Source organism: Orbicella faveolata, unplaced genomic scaffold (genome assembly GCF_042242905.1).
Source record: "Orbicella faveolata isolate gen_17 unplaced genomic scaffold, um_ofav_v1 contig_47, whole genome shotgun sequence".
Lineage (NCBI taxonomy): Eukaryota > Metazoa > Cnidaria > Anthozoa > Scleractinia > Merulinidae > Orbicella > Orbicella faveolata.
Window position 1 is genome coordinate 13,073,700 of NW_028301577.1, and position 15,752 is coordinate 13,089,451.

At 39.5% G+C, this 15,752-nt stretch overlaps 1 protein-coding gene across 1 annotated transcript; it reads left to right on the plus strand.

Annotated features, from left to right (window-relative positions):
* Positions 1–1,690: 1,690 nt before the first annotated feature.
* LOC149097225 (uncharacterized) lies at positions 1,691–6,036 on the plus strand. Its single transcript, XM_089280438.1, has 3 exons — positions 1,691–2,021; positions 4,159–4,438; positions 5,879–6,036. The coding sequence occupies exons 1-2, from the start codon at positions 1,738–1,740 to the stop codon at positions 4,436–4,438; spliced, it is 564 nt and encodes a 187-aa protein (XP_089136564.1). The 5' UTR covers positions 1,691–1,737; the 3' UTR covers positions 5,879–6,036.
* Positions 6,037–15,752: the final 9,716 nt, after the last annotated feature.

The window sequence follows — 15,752 nt, forward strand, 5'->3', positions numbered from 1 at the left end:
AGAACTTTAAATTTGGGCGTCAAAGTTAGCTTTATTAGTTTGTTTCTCATTTTTTAACCGTTCAACGGAACAGCGTATAGCAAATGTAAAACAAGTGTTAAATCATCAAATGAATGGTTTGACATCAACTGTAAATACGTCATGCCGCTAGCAATTTTTTAAGGAAGGCACAACACCGCAGGTCAGAAAATACATATTAATTGTTCCTTAGTTGTTTCTACAAGTTCAACTATTGTCAATAAACAGGCCTTGTTAAAATTGAAACTGGATTATTAGGTGTCAGCTGAACGGTTTTCAACTCTGAATGTATCTAAATGTACTGAATTAAGTTAGTTACGAAAAGGATGCTTAGTTTCTTGACGTTTACCAGACCACGGGTGAGGGCTGCAATGATTAGACAGGAAACAAATCGACTTGTCCTTTAAATGCATTTGCTTGAGATTCTGAGAACTTGGAAACACCTTGCATTAATAATTCTAGACATTACTGTATTTTTAAACTCATTAAAAATTGGATCTATGGATAATGCAATTCAAGAGTTTTCATCAGCTTAGAGATGATGGTACATGAGCAATAATACCATGCTCTACAAATCAAAAAGCGTACGCGTATTTATTTTTTTTATGGCGTTTTATTTCATTTTAGGGCGCGTATATATCAAAAAAAAAAAGCCAGTCAATTCTTCCTCTCACGCTCGTTGGATTTGAGAGATTTTTTTGAGTTTGGATTTATAGCCAATTGTTAAATACCCGCTCAATAAATAATTGTTTTATAACAAACGTCACCAAAATATAGAAAACTATTTAAAAAAAAAATAAAATAAAAATAAGAATTAAAAAGCCCCCCCAAAATTACGCCTACGTTTAAGAATATGACACAAACAGCGGCGATAAACATTATATTTCAACGCATTTTAATACAGAAGTTGACGTTTCGTATGCTAGTCAACATACATTATAAAAAGTGACCATTACAAATTTTTGAAAACTATATGTATATCGTAAATATTAGAGGTCTGGAACCTAGACTAAGAACAATGATCTGCAGCAGTACGTTAACCTGTCTAGACATCATGAGGAATAACAGCTAATAAAGCAACAACTTCTCACTACTGACATTGACATTAAGGAAAGGCTTAATTAAGCTCTTGAATAAACAGAGTCTCCTTAATTCTGCAATGAAAGTCAGTTTTGCCGGACGCTAACATGTCAAAACGATCCCACTCTATGTTGCGACCAATGGTTTTCCCATGATCAGCGACGGCTCATGAATGGTCACCTTCAGCGAAAGCCTTGAAATGTTCAGTTTTTCTAAGGACAAGAGCTTATACGCCTACGTTTATCAGATTTGTAGAGTATTGCGTAAGAGCTCATATACCATGATGATGAAGCCATTAAAAACTCTTGAACTGCATTATCCTTTGATCCAGTTGTTAATAACACCCAAATTCGCAAGTAACCATTATGGTATGGTCAATACCTAATCGTACCTTGTTTTGGTTCCCTTCGGTGGTACATCAGGCTCGTTGGGTCTCGCTATGGTTATTTTGGCTCGATTTCGTCTCACAAAATACGAACCATGGTCTGATATGCCGCCAAAGCTTATCAAAAAGGTGTGATTAGGTTTGATTACTTGGGAAATATCAAGCAATAACTACTAAATATATAAAATGGCGGAAAGCAATTTTAATTTAGTCCGTATGCTATACGGGTACAGCGAAGTGGCCTGGGAACCACCATGAAAGATTGTTTTCCTTTGTTGGTTATTCTGCTTGCGGCGCATTGCGACTGTTGTAGTCGTAGTTCAGGTTGCCGAATGGCAAATTGGTGGGATTCATTTGACCGCGAAGGATGGTCCTACTGTCGCTCATATGAGTACGTGACCGGTTTTTTTAGAAGTCACCGGATTAGTTCTGACCCAATTGAGCGGCTGGAAAAAGCGAGGTGTTGTAAGGCTCCTTCTGGATATGAGGACACGTCATCAACTTGCGAATATACCAACTGGTTGACAGTGTTAGACGGGTTAGTGTTAAAAACTAAAAGCGATTAAACTAATGCTCGCTTGAGCAAAAAAAAGTTGATGCTTTCATTTTAAATGAACGCCGCTTGCGGTAAGATATAACTAGTTATGAAGTCGACCAACTATTTTTGCTGTTTGGGATATAATCTTTCACATGTACTGCTGGAATCAAACAAACAAATAATCAAATAGCTAACAAATATCAGTGGTAATTTGCCAGCAGTGTGAATTTCTATTACAGTAATCACCTACATCATATTTGTAGGAAAAGGGTCACTTTTTATGCAGATAAATGAAGCAACCTAAAACATTACTTAGCACTCATATTTTGTTCAAAGCCACTTATACCTGCATAAAATGTAATGTCCAGGACTATTTGCTAGGCCGTTTGTCCAAATGGGTATTTTGTTCAAGGACTATACCACACTCAGGGTAATTCGATTCACAAAATCGAGGAAGGCCGCCACTGTAAACCCATAAACTTGCCCAGTAGTTATCTCCACTGATACGAAGACCGCAACGTCGGATTATCGTTCAACAACAGAGGCTGAATCAACTGTGTTATGTATTTATTGACTGAGTGGGATGGCCGGGCAGGAAAATATTTGGCGCGAGCTCAGCTGAACGCTGGACTGAGGGCAGGGAGGCCAGTGCGTCTTGACCTCGAGCCAAATATGTTTCCGTACGGCCCTCCAACTCAGTCAATAAGCAGATATCACGGTTATCCCCAGTTGCCCGACCTCACTTAGTCCATAAGCACTTTATCATACGACCACCGCCTTTTGATACTGGCTCCTTATAAAGTTGTAAACGTCTTCATTTGTTAGATGTATTAACTTTCTTTCTGTGCTTTTGGAATAAGTTGGCAACTGAGGTAGTTCTGTATCGGATACATTGTAATCCGCCTGGATAGTAGCTGTCAGTTTGTTCACTTTCGTCACTCATTTCGAACAAAACGAATTTTTGTAGGAACAGAATTCTTCATGTTCTTAACACGCGGCGATTTTGTGGAGCCGTGCGCATTTCTAGTATGGCGGTGGGCGTTTTTACGGCTTTATCACTTCGACGCGAAGTACCCTCATACGGGACCGTTTCTATTATGGTTTTCCCAGGAAATAGCGTGCGGGGCCGTACAGGTGATATGATAACAACGGTTATTACCTCATGGGGCAGGTATCTGTAGCATACTGAGCTTTGGAAGAATACTAATAGGCGATCCCTGAAACGACACGATCGATTTACTAGAGGAAGCAAAATTTTATCCTACTCTTCCCCCGAATCAGAACACACCATCGACGTGTAAAAACACCAACTGGTGGAGAGCCCTTGATAAGTAAGAACGTCAGCTTAATTACACTGATCCTTGTTTAAACACTGGCAATTCAATGCACTGCATCTAACGGAGAGTTTTGACAACAACAACAACAACAATAACAACAATAACAAAACCAGTAACAACAGCGACAAATAAATAGAGGATATTACACGGTGGCGAGAAGATATGAATTTTATTTTCTCGTGGCAAGAACAATATCTCACGAGTGAGCGAAGCGAACGAGTGAGATATTGTTCTTGCCACGAGAACATAAAATTCATATCTTCGAGCCAACGTGTAATGTTCTTTTTATTATATGGAGAAACCAATTCAGCAAATGCAAAAGGCGGGAATCGTGACGTCATTGAACGATACGACACTCACAAAGGTGACATACGGAAAATCACTCGGGTCCCGGATGAAGTGGCGTATGGAATCTACGAGTGGTTTAGTTCCCAGTAAAACACTCTTCTCCATATAATAAATAACAAATAAAGTACGTAATAATGATATTTAAACAGGAAGCCTAATCGCTTAGGCGGTATTCAGCGGGGCTCTGAAACTAACGTTAAATAACAAATTACATCCAAAGACGAAATTACAAAGGAAACTTACATACAACAGCACAAAATGGATACTGTGTTGCTGAAACATTTCGTACATATTTTATATACTCGATCTCCGGGACTCTTGGCAAGCGCCACTACACATATAGTCCTTACGCGCGTGGTAACATTATACACGGAAGAACTGGGTACCAAGTCCGGGAGCGGATATTTACATATTATGTAACACAGTCCTCTTTCTAATTTTCTTCATGATAGAAAGTACAGATGGGCTACATGTCCGACTGGCTACTTTGTCCAAGAACTCTACAGGAGCAGTGGCAATGGCATATCTAACATCGAAGCGGCTAGATGCTGTAAACCATGCACACATCCAAATAGATACGGACGTTGCCAACACAAGGATGTGAGCCGTTCGTTTGACAACGCAGGGACCACCAAGTGCGATGAAGGTTACTATTTGGCGGGAATTTACAAAGGAAACTGTAACCGTCTTTATTGTATCGAAAGGTTTAAATGTTGCAAGATGGACGTATAGGTGAGGACCAATACCAGAAACATTAATTTAAGTAGATTAATTGCGATTTGGGCCATGTCTTTTTTGTTTTGTTTGTGTGTGTGTGTGTGTGTGTGTGTGTGTGTGTGTGTGTGTGTGTGTGTATGTGTGTGTGTGTGTGTGTTAAAACATATTTTAATATATGTTTGTCCGAACAGCTCAGATGGCTCGACTAGGCGGCTAATACCTACACAAGATAAACAAACAACTTAAACTAGGACGACACGAATAATTCCACAAATGAATAAAGGATTTAGATCAAAAACAAAAGCTTTCGGACTCAACGTTTTCTTCAACTGATAAACGAAAAGAGACAAATAATGAGAGATCCACTTTTTGAGAGCCCGAAAATCTTAGCAAATGCACTTTAGAGACAAACAAGCAAAGTGCAATGTAAAAAGAAATGAGCTTTTGTCTCATTATCAAAACCACAAGTCATCTACAATTAGGGGACGACTTGGGACGACTTGACTCCGATGTAGACACAGGCATCAAGTCATCATCTAGAGTGAATTGTAGGAGAACAGATATCTATAAAGGGAGTAATAAAAGGGTAAAACAGAAAGGCGGGATGCAATTCTGTTTGATTTATTCCAATCATTTTGGGGAGGTGCGGTGGCCTCATGGTTAGTGCGCTCGTCTCCGGATCGAGCGGTCCGGGTTCGAGCCCTGGCCGCGGACATTGTGTTGTGTTCTTGGGCAAGATACTTTACTCTCACAGTGCCTCTCTCCATCCAGGTGTATAAATGGGTACCGGCGAACTTAATGCTGGGGATAACCCTGCGATGGACTAGCATCCCATCCAGGGGGGAGTAGAAATACTCCTAGTCGCTTCGTGCTACAGAAACCGGGATAAGCTCCGACCTGATGGGCCACTTGGCTCGCATGCAGACTTTACCTTTACCTATTCCAATCATTTTATTGCGTATTTGACCGCAGAATTTGATCGCGGTCCCTAGTGGAATAATTCATTTAGCGAAAAAATAGGTTTGTGCACGATTGAAGACATTTTTCAATTCCCACCTGGATACGACCATTTTATCTCTAGTGACATTTGGACCAGGCGGAGGAGTGGTTTGGCCCTTGCATGATCTTCACGGGACATGTCGCTGAAGAGGGTGTGTGGATTATGGCCTCGCTGTCCTGAACAGACTGCATATAGTTAGAGAGATACAGTTGCATATAGACAATCCTGTGATAAAAAGGGTCTGCACGGTTCTGTAAAAAAACCTAGCCAGCTTTTAAATCTGTTTTCTTTGATCAGAGAACCAATGCATTACCTTGTACACATCCAGAAGGAGAAAGGATGGTTAGGAACTCTGGAAACTGGGACAGATTTTGGGAAGGCGTGGTACATGTAATTAGTTGGTTGCTTTGGTATTTGAAGAGAGTTAATTCATGTTTTGTTTGTCTGTCTCACAGCCGGACGTTGAATGAACATTTGACGAAGCTCAGTTGGACAAGCGCTTAGTGTGGCTTAGTGATGACACCAACTGTGTGAATGTCTTTTCGTTTAGCCTAGCATCAACCTTTCCATGTAGCTAGTATTAACAATTAGAAATAAAATGATGCGGAAAGCACCGCTGTCAGGTTATTTTTCCCGATCCCACTATCGCTTTCTCTGTACTCTTTTAGCGCCCATTTCACGTGCACCCAAAACCCTGTCCAGTATTTATTCTGGTTGACGAAATTGCAACATTGTCCAAACGACGTCAAAAATTAATATAAAACGTTGTTTAATGGCAGCGATGGCGCACATTGCGGTAAGCGTTGAGACCAGTTTGTTTTCTTAACTGATTTGATGTTCGTTGACCTGTGCGATTTTTAAGGTCATACTAGAAATCAAAGAATAGGAACTTTGCACGACCCGGTAACATTGTTCAAAATTAACCATGCTGGGACGCATGTTTTCGGAGTGGGATATTCACCCAGCAGCTCGTACCAGTCCAGCTTGACTTTCCTTGGATTTGGATATTCAACTGTGTAACTTGCATACCAGCATGGCTGATATTTGATATGCGTCCATTACTCATCCCGACACATATCGTGATTAAATTGGGTGCGTTGGACAGCCAAGACTGAAGTGAGAAAACTAAGTGCGTAAATGATATACCGGTACGAAAACCCTGAAAACCAGAAGGTGGAGAAAAAAAGGGGATGGGGAACGTGTGCCCCCGATCAAGGCAGTCGTGCTACCCTTGGGGTTTTACGGTATCCTAATTAAACGTAGTGTACACAAATATAGGAACTTACAGCTATGTAATTATATGACAACACTAAAGAAATATAACGGAAATCGGAACTAACATTCTTGCTTGGCGAAGAAAGAGAAAAACGCCCTTCGCATTACGACAGGGCGAAGGCTGACGGTAGAATGTCTCACCCTGCTAATGGCAACTAATTACAAACTCTTATCCCACTATACATTTTTCACCTCAAACCCGCCCCCAACCCTCTGTTCCGTGCCAGCAAAATACAGTTTTTGTTTTTACCTGAGTGTTCTCGGCCGCGAGTGAGGCCCAACGGCCGTAGCGTTGCAGGTTGCTATCAGACACAAGAGAGTTTGCGGCCAAAAGCGGCACCGCCTGATCTGGCAGAGTCTGTACTGAATTTAGATATATCCGGTACAATGTCGGAAAAGATTTAAAGGACTCTCTAAAGGTGGGATAAGGAACAGGCTTATTGGCTGAAACGACGCACTTCCGAATAATAACGTACTCGTCAGAATCAAAAGAAACACGAGAATTATCCATGTATAAGTTATGCAAGGTCACAGAACAAACTAACTAGAACCGGCTAACTCCGCGATGATCCCGAACTGACCCTCCCTTGCCTGATCGGGAAAATTGAAATTCTAAAATAGCTAAAAGGAAACGCCCAGCATTCAAAACAGGCAAAGAATTGTCAACTTCAAATCGCTGAAACTATTTAGCACAAACATCAGCTTGTGATTTGGAACAAAACTGTTTTTTCGCCAAGTTTCTCTTTAAAACACTTTGAATTCTCGGTCATCAAAATGTCTCAGGCTCGTAAAGTAAAACGCTAGTCTCGCCTTCTTACAAAGTCTCGCATTTACCACTCACTACTCTTCTTATAGGTTCGCTCATAGTCGAGTGCTCATAGGTTCGTTAAAAGTTTCGCCCATAAGATACACTGGTCAATATATATCCAGCCCGCTGGAATTGACAAACCCCCTGTGAGCTTGGACAAACGAACAACAAAAGAACAACAAACGAACAACAAACGTCTCGACTCTTCGAATTCCTTCTCTTCTCACATAGTCGTACCACCAGCTACTAGCATATATTAGAGACTTTTAGATCCACCTTCCCGCGAACGGCGAACCGCTAGGGTTCACGTGACCAGAGCCAGACGTCACATTTGAGGTTTTCGATTCGCGTGTTTAACGTCAAGAAAGAGGTTCTCACATAAGTCAGTTACCTAAACCTTCATTGCCTTAAATTTTATTTTATGCCACATAAAAATGCTGAAATTGAATAAAGTAACCCTTTTTCTACAAATTGATTATCGTTTTTAGGCCGTAAAGCAATTACCCAGCCTTTTGTTGTTGTTTGTAGAAAGGCACTGATCCTAAGTGGAAATCCAACATGGCGGCGGCTTAAGTTGAATGAGCTCAGAATGTGTTTTATGCTGCTTTACTTCTTTAGAAAGCTGCGCATCCTAGAAAACATATTATTAAAAAAAAAAAAAAAAAAACATTGGCGCTTTTTTTGACAATTTCCAAAGCATTGACAGGATGATTTCTATTCGTTCCAATTTACTCCAATCTAAATCGACTAACGTTTGAACGGCGAACGGCAAACGTCTAACCCCAAGCCGCAGTTAGATATAGGCGCTGACTTCGCTGACTGCAATGAGTATCACGTGCGGGATTACTTCGGAAAAGTGATGTCGATACCACTGAAAATCTATGTGACAGTGTGCCGGTCACTTGGATCACAGGAAAGTGTTCGTTGCATGTGTCAGCCGGTGTCTGTGTTAATCGCGCAAAAATTTCAGAGAAAATACATGAGCTTTTCGTCGGAACAAACAAATTTTTCCACAATTAGCGGTTGCCGGAGTGTCCGAATTGAATCATTTTGTCATTGAATGAAAATTAACATCAAAAAGGGCAAACGTCCGAGATTATTCGAGGCTTAATAATTTCGCTGTGGTTTATGATGAGTCTTCACTTGCATATTATTTTACTGGTTAACATGGATGAAAAAAATACTAAGATAAAAAAAAGGAAATAGCCAGATTAACAACCAATTTGATTTACCTAAAGAAAACCTACAAGGACAGTAATGAAAAAATTACTCAATGAACATTAGCTACCAGTTTGTTTTTTTGCTTCTACGAACCGTGTTGATTCCATCCTCGGAGACACAGGGGCAGTTAATCAATGAATCTGTGTTCAGGCCGCTATTCAGTTTCTACTGAACAGCATTGAATTGGTTTATCGGTCTGGCCCGGGTTGATCGAAAGGTGGATAACTCTATATCCACCGGATAACTCGCTAACCAGCGGATAACGTGTAATATTTTGTTAACACTTATCCACTGGATAGCGATTTTTCCGGTGAATGGCGTTATCCAGCCTCCGAACAACTGGGCCTAAACTTTATTTTTTTTTTAAAAAAATAAAAGCATACGCTGTCGACCGTCTAAACGGTTCTAGAATAAGAAATATTGCTTTTGAAACATGGACAATTTACAAGCCAATAAATGGTGCCGCGCGGTGATCATAGACACTACAAACAGGAAGCGAAGAAGTGATGGGAGGAGCGAAGGAGAAATTTGTCTCACGTATACCTACAACTTGAAGATGACTATAAAATGATGAAAATGTGTCGAAAAGAACCGCTTGTAATGTATACATCGAGCTGTGCGCATATATATGAAGAAGTGAGTAAAGTTATATAGTACTAGACGCATCAAGCATTACTCACTCTAGGACCCTTGTTATTCTTACTACAGTCGAGCACTTATTAAGTGGCCACCCTAAGGGAAATGGGAGGCGGCCGCTTAATAATGGTTCGACTGTATATGTCAATCATCTACTAGACTGCTCAGAGGCCCAGGCTTTTAGCATATTCGTGGATGACGTAATCGTTTGCTTCAGCTCTTGACTTAAAAGAAGCCTTGAAACATTAATTAACTCTGAATTAGGAAAAGTTAATTAAGGTATGGTGAGATGTTATGGGTGGTGTATAGAAATAAAGTTACAAAACATAAACGGGTCGAGCCATCTACTAGAGGAAAAAGGACATAAAATATCTGAGTATTATGATTGATGGTTCTTTATCGTGGAAATATCACATCTCTTATATTTGCTCTCGAATATCACGAAATATTGGTGTCATTTCACTCATTTCAAAACAAAGAAATATATTATCTTTCTTTTTGCCTTAAGCAACTCCGCTATACCCTAGTCCATAAGCGTACGAGCTGCAGCCTTTATTTAGTCTTAAATCTTCTAGATGTCCTAACAGTGAATATTGTTCACTTTTCCATGCTCTAAAGGTTATGCATCTGTCGCATAAAGGGCGTCTAGCAAGAGTTACCAAACCTGTCTGACCGGCAACCTTTCTCAATACGTCAGTGACCGACATACAAATTAAACAACTCAAGGGGTTTATTGGAGCATAATTTCTGCAAACCACGTCTTGGTACATTGGAAAACAAGATGCTCTCCTATCAGACAATAGACTTCTGCCATGATATCTCTCTTTTCCTGAAAGACCTCAGTGCATTTTCCTTTACGGAAGAAGTAAAAAATTATTTACTGTCAGAACAATACTCTAAACAATATAATCTAGCATTACGTTATTGGTTAAAAATAACTCTTAATCGCTATTAGTGGCTAACTCGAAAACCTTGTGGTTCCTGATAATTACTTCCCACTGTATTTTGTTTAGAGGGGCTCAGTCACGGTATTTTGAGTTATTTTGACCACATACAAAATTACCTTTAAATGGTAGGAAACCTGAAAATAACAGTTCAGTAAGATAGAAAAACACCAAAGAGGTAATGATAAACCATAAAAAAACAAGGATGGCTAAGGATGGAGAATCTTAAGATTAAGCTCCTTTAATCAACTTGTAACGTGTTCAATACTTTCCATGTAATTTATGTTAGTGAGCCAATGAAGCTCAGTCTTGTTATCATTTCGATACTTGGGAATGAAATTTTGGACATATATTGTAGTGAACCGGAAGCTCACCACATACATATATAAATATTGCAATTTGGATATATATAAACTCTTACATGTTAACAGCCTGATATCGTTTAAATTTTTCATTTTTATCCTAAAATAAATGTAATTTTATTCAAGGGCATACATTTAGTCTGGCTATATCTTACCTTCTCCATTTCTTCTCATTGTCATTGCTGGAAACGGTCATAATTTAACATAACGTGGAGGAATTATAAATGAATAAGTAATCTGAATAAAATAATTCATAGACGAATTTTTTATACCCACTGAGAAACATGGAATTAAAAACGACTGAATAAGGCAAATTGGTCCAGGACGAAAAGAGGTTCTGAACGTTCCGAATTTTGCAATACGGACCGCTAAGGTGAACCTCTCCGAAATTGTTTTGGCAAACTGCTTTACCAAAACGTTGCACAAAACAAAACAGTCGCTTCTTTAGTAGAAACATTTCCTTTATGCCAGTGGAGGATAATAGGCCATTTAACAGTTGTCTGCTCAGAGACCTGGCCTTTGAATGGCAGCGAGGCTGGAGGTGACCTTGCTTTGATAAAGACCTCACTGCTTTTGTTGCTGCCATTCAAAGGCCAGGTCACTGAGCAGACAACTGTAAAATGGTCTATTGTTAGCTTTTACGAAAACGGCCTGAAAAATGCAAATATATGCTTAACTTTGGCGCTCGCTTACCGAGAACTGATTCAATTATTTATCTGCAAAATTTTAGAAGGGCCATTCCTAATAAATACGTTATTGAACTACAATCCTGGTTGGGACACTTTGCACTTTTGCCAATATGGTCTTTCTGTCCACCTCCCCCTGGCCTCCCCACCCCCAACACAATGCTGATGTTGATTCATCCAAAGTAGACCCACTATTCCAGCGTTGTTTTGGGGGGATGGGGGCTCGGCAAATTAAATAATGGCTTCCCACTTCAAAATAAAGCGTCAGCAGTTGTCATTTTGTAAAGTGTCCCGAGGACTTTTGGCCAGGATTGTAGCTTGTTTGATCCCCCTTATTGAGAAATATTGGTCTTGTTCTTTTTTCGCAAGTGACCTTGCAATAAAAGAACGAGACCAATATTCTCTAATACGGGGGACCAATCAAGATAGTTCAATGGCGTATATATCAGATTCTCAACATGTAATAAGAGAATAACAATCTCTTGCATGTTATAATTTGTTTATTAATTAGAAGAAAAAGCAGGAAAACAGAGATTAGTTTAATAAATCATTTCTTCGTGCGCTATCGGCCTCCAAAACCGCAAACGTTAGTTACGCAACTTTGTCACAAATGTGAGCATAAACAGCATAATTTAAAAATGCAATATATTGCCAACTGACGGGGTAATATACCCGGGGGGTACTCCCTTATATGGGCTATATAGGTATGTACGGCCCCAAAGGGTATAGTTTTTCAGCTGTTTTGGTCATAAATAGGGTATCGATTTTAGCTGATTTTGGCCATTTTGGTCATAAATAGGGTAGGGCATGGGTTGATATGGGTAGGTTTTTAAGAAGAAGTCACTTTTTCAACATTATCGAAAACAAAATCAGCAAAAGCCCTTCACAAATTATGTTTACGGTAATTTAACATTGGTCTGAACTAGGGAACTAATTATAACGCGGGTCTGAAACAGGGTTTTGATTTAAGGGCTAGGTCATAAATAGGGTTTCGCAGTTTTGGTCAGGTCATAAATAGGGTAGGGAATGTCGCAGACTATGGTCATAGATAGGGTAAGGGTTTTGGGAAGCGGGCCGTACACCCCTGCCTGATTTTTCTGGGAGTACACCCCCCCCCGGGGGGGGGGTAATATCATATCCATAGTTTTTATTGTTCAGATATCTTTCGATGCCTGCTGCAAGTGGAGATAGTGGTTCGCAACAAGTTCAACCTTCTTTTGCAGAAATAGAATAAACTTCAGTAAACAGACATCCAGGCCTTGTGGTCTCTTGTGCCTTCTACACTTCAAGCTTCTATGTTTGTTGTTGCTGTTGGCTGTTTTTCCATGGTCTTAGCAAAGCCTTGCACAGCACCAAGTCTTGACTTGTTATTTGCACAACATTTTTGTTTTTTTTTGGTAAAAAAAATCTGGCCGAAGCCGCAATTTCACTCAAGAAAAAACTGGAAAGCGAGTGCTCGCGTCAAAGTTGGCGTCAGCCCAGATAAAACATGCAACCCGATTGGTCTAAGCAATTTGTAAAGAGATATTTGATTAGAAAATACAATCCGGGAAGTGTTATGGTAGATTCCCCGGGAAATGATATCGTATCGCTTCTACGACGACTCTCAAAATGCCTCTATCACACAGCGAAAACATTATTTCACTCTATAAATAGTAAATTGAACGTGTCATTACGACTTCAAGAAGCTTGATAACCAGCTCTTAAACTCTTAGCTAATATTTTCCCGTTGCGTGATCGGCCTCAACGGAAGTCGGCGACCAAAAATAAAAGCAGAAAGATAGTAAGAAAAAAGCAGAAATGAAAGAACTTCCAACCGGTGCGCTGATGGTTGAAAATGAACGGTAAACGTAACACAATTGTAATGGAAGACACAACAGCGCAGGTAAGGAAATTCAATTTCATTTAATAAAAAACCTTAATATTCACAACAACCACAGACAAGCTGATTAAACAGCTGCTTATGACTATACGAACAGCTTAATCGAGGGAAGTAAACTTGATTTGTAGGCCACTGTCTGTGAAGGGATAACAATCCCAACGGCAGATCTCTTGGTCAATTTAAGTGTCTTTTCCAACTACATTTAGCGCAACAGTTACTCTTATACATAACCGTTTCTTAATTGTTTTTAAAATATAGATAGGACCCTGCGCGCGCTCTGATTGGTCAAAAACCCATGTTTTATCAGAGTATAAAACACAGAAAAAGCGTCTTCTATTGTTTTTCGCTACATTACCTCTATATCATAAAGCAAATGAAGGAACCTAAGCCGTATATTACACTGTGATAAAACACGGGACATTGGAGAACACTCGAGAAATGTAGATCACAGAGAAATGTAGATCACAGTGTAATACACGGCTTAGGCTTCTTAATTTGTTAACTATAACTTAAACAGCTATCAATAAACAGGCCTTATAAATTTGTAACCAAATACTAAGAATTCAAGCAAAACTGAATGTTCAAACTACCTCAGCTCGCAAATGATAGCTTTCTAACCGGGCGCTAAAATAAGTCAGTTAAGGAAAAATCGCTTCAGTTCAGTGCCAAAGTATATGACATACGTGCAAGTCTACCACAGGTGTGATATGCAATTGAGGGTGGAGATGATAAATCAACTTGTTGTTGTAGGGTGCTTGGAAATATATACCTTGGGTCGATATTGTCAGAGGTTACTGCATTTTTCAGTTTATACTATACGTAAAAATAAAGAATTGGTTCATGCTTAGCGCGCGCATATAGCAATTGTGTTATGATGCAAGCGGGATGTCTAGAGAGCACGAGAGGGGCGTAACTCTAGCTTCTTGAGTGCTCCCCAAACTTCCCAAGTGCATCCATAACTCGATATACGCACAGCTAAAAGCATGAACTGATTCTTTTATAACATAGCGATAGCAACTTGGGCGCTAAAACAAGCTTTATTTGTGATTTACTGTAAAGTTCACGATGCACGGTGAAGGAAAACAAAGCATCCTGTGGGCTTGTTAAAAACACACCACAATCAGTTTAATGAAAATGTAGCCAAACAAAGCCAAGAAACTCAGTCAAAATGTAGCAAAACAAAGTCAAAATACTCAAGTTTTAGTAAGCATCTTAGCTTGGCAAAAGTCAAAGGCTCGAAGTAGGGTTTGGATTGTTCAGAATGATCGATGTTCACATCGATGGAAACTTGGAACTTGTTAGTTAAAACGAAACTGCACTCGTCATGTTATTGAAGTAAGGCACTTTCGTGTATTTGTTAATTTTATACAGCTCTCGCAATAAATGATGATCAATATGAGCTAACCTTGGCGTAATATGAAATTACCCTTTTCGTTAAAAAAAAAGTAAAACACTTCTGCTTCAAAGAGGAAAAACTACCATAAGCAATAATTCTTATGGTAAACTTTCACACTGAAAGATCTTTTCTCCGGAACTCATACCCACGGTAGAAAATGTAATATCTGACGATTGAGGGACGAATGACTCGGAAATTATTATTCTGACGACACGTTGGAGAGACTCGCGGCGTAGCAAAGGATACTTAGGGGCTATTTAAGGCTTTTTGGTGGGAGATTTAAGTCATTATAGGTCGGTTAGTCGTAGTGTTCGCCCACTTATTTTTCATGATTATGTTTCGATTTGATCAGCGTGTGTAAATAATTGTAGAATACCCTTTCCTCGGAATCTCTTGCTGCTGCATTAGATGAGGAAAATATTCTTTTGGGTGGCTTTTTAGTGGTTTTTCGTATCTGGCGTAGTACAGGTTCTAATTCTCAGAACCATTAGCTAAATTTGTGAGATAAATATTGAATCTGATGGCTGACTGACGCATCCTCAGTAAACTTTTCACATTGAATGTCTCGTATGAGTGTAGTTAGAATGATTATTTAAAGGAGCTCACTCGCGTTATTTTGAGTTACTTTGGCCCCCGTACAAAATTACCTTGAAATTTAAGGAAACCTGAAAAAAGAAAAAAAAAAAAAAAACAGTTTACTAAGATAGAAAAACACCAAAGAGATAATAATAAACCATAAAGGGCCAAGGATGGTAAAGGATGGAGAAGATTAACGCGGATTACGAACTTGAAAAATTTAAGCTATAAACTTTTCAAGATGTGCAGCCGTGCCGTAGCTCCTTTAAAAACAGTTCACCAACGGCTGTCTAAAGCCCTGTCATCTCCAACTATTTTGCATTTCCCTTGAGACCCAACGTATATATTTCCAAATAGCGGGCCGGGGTTGTGTATTCATTCATTTTCACGGAAAGGTACAATGGGAGGTACAAAAGATTACGTAATATTACGCGTTACTTGGGGAATGTCAAACAACAAGTAAAAGGGAATCAGGTGCCAAATTGAAATGGGACGACATAAAAGTGCAAAATGAAATGGTGGAATGAAGGATGTAAAAACAAT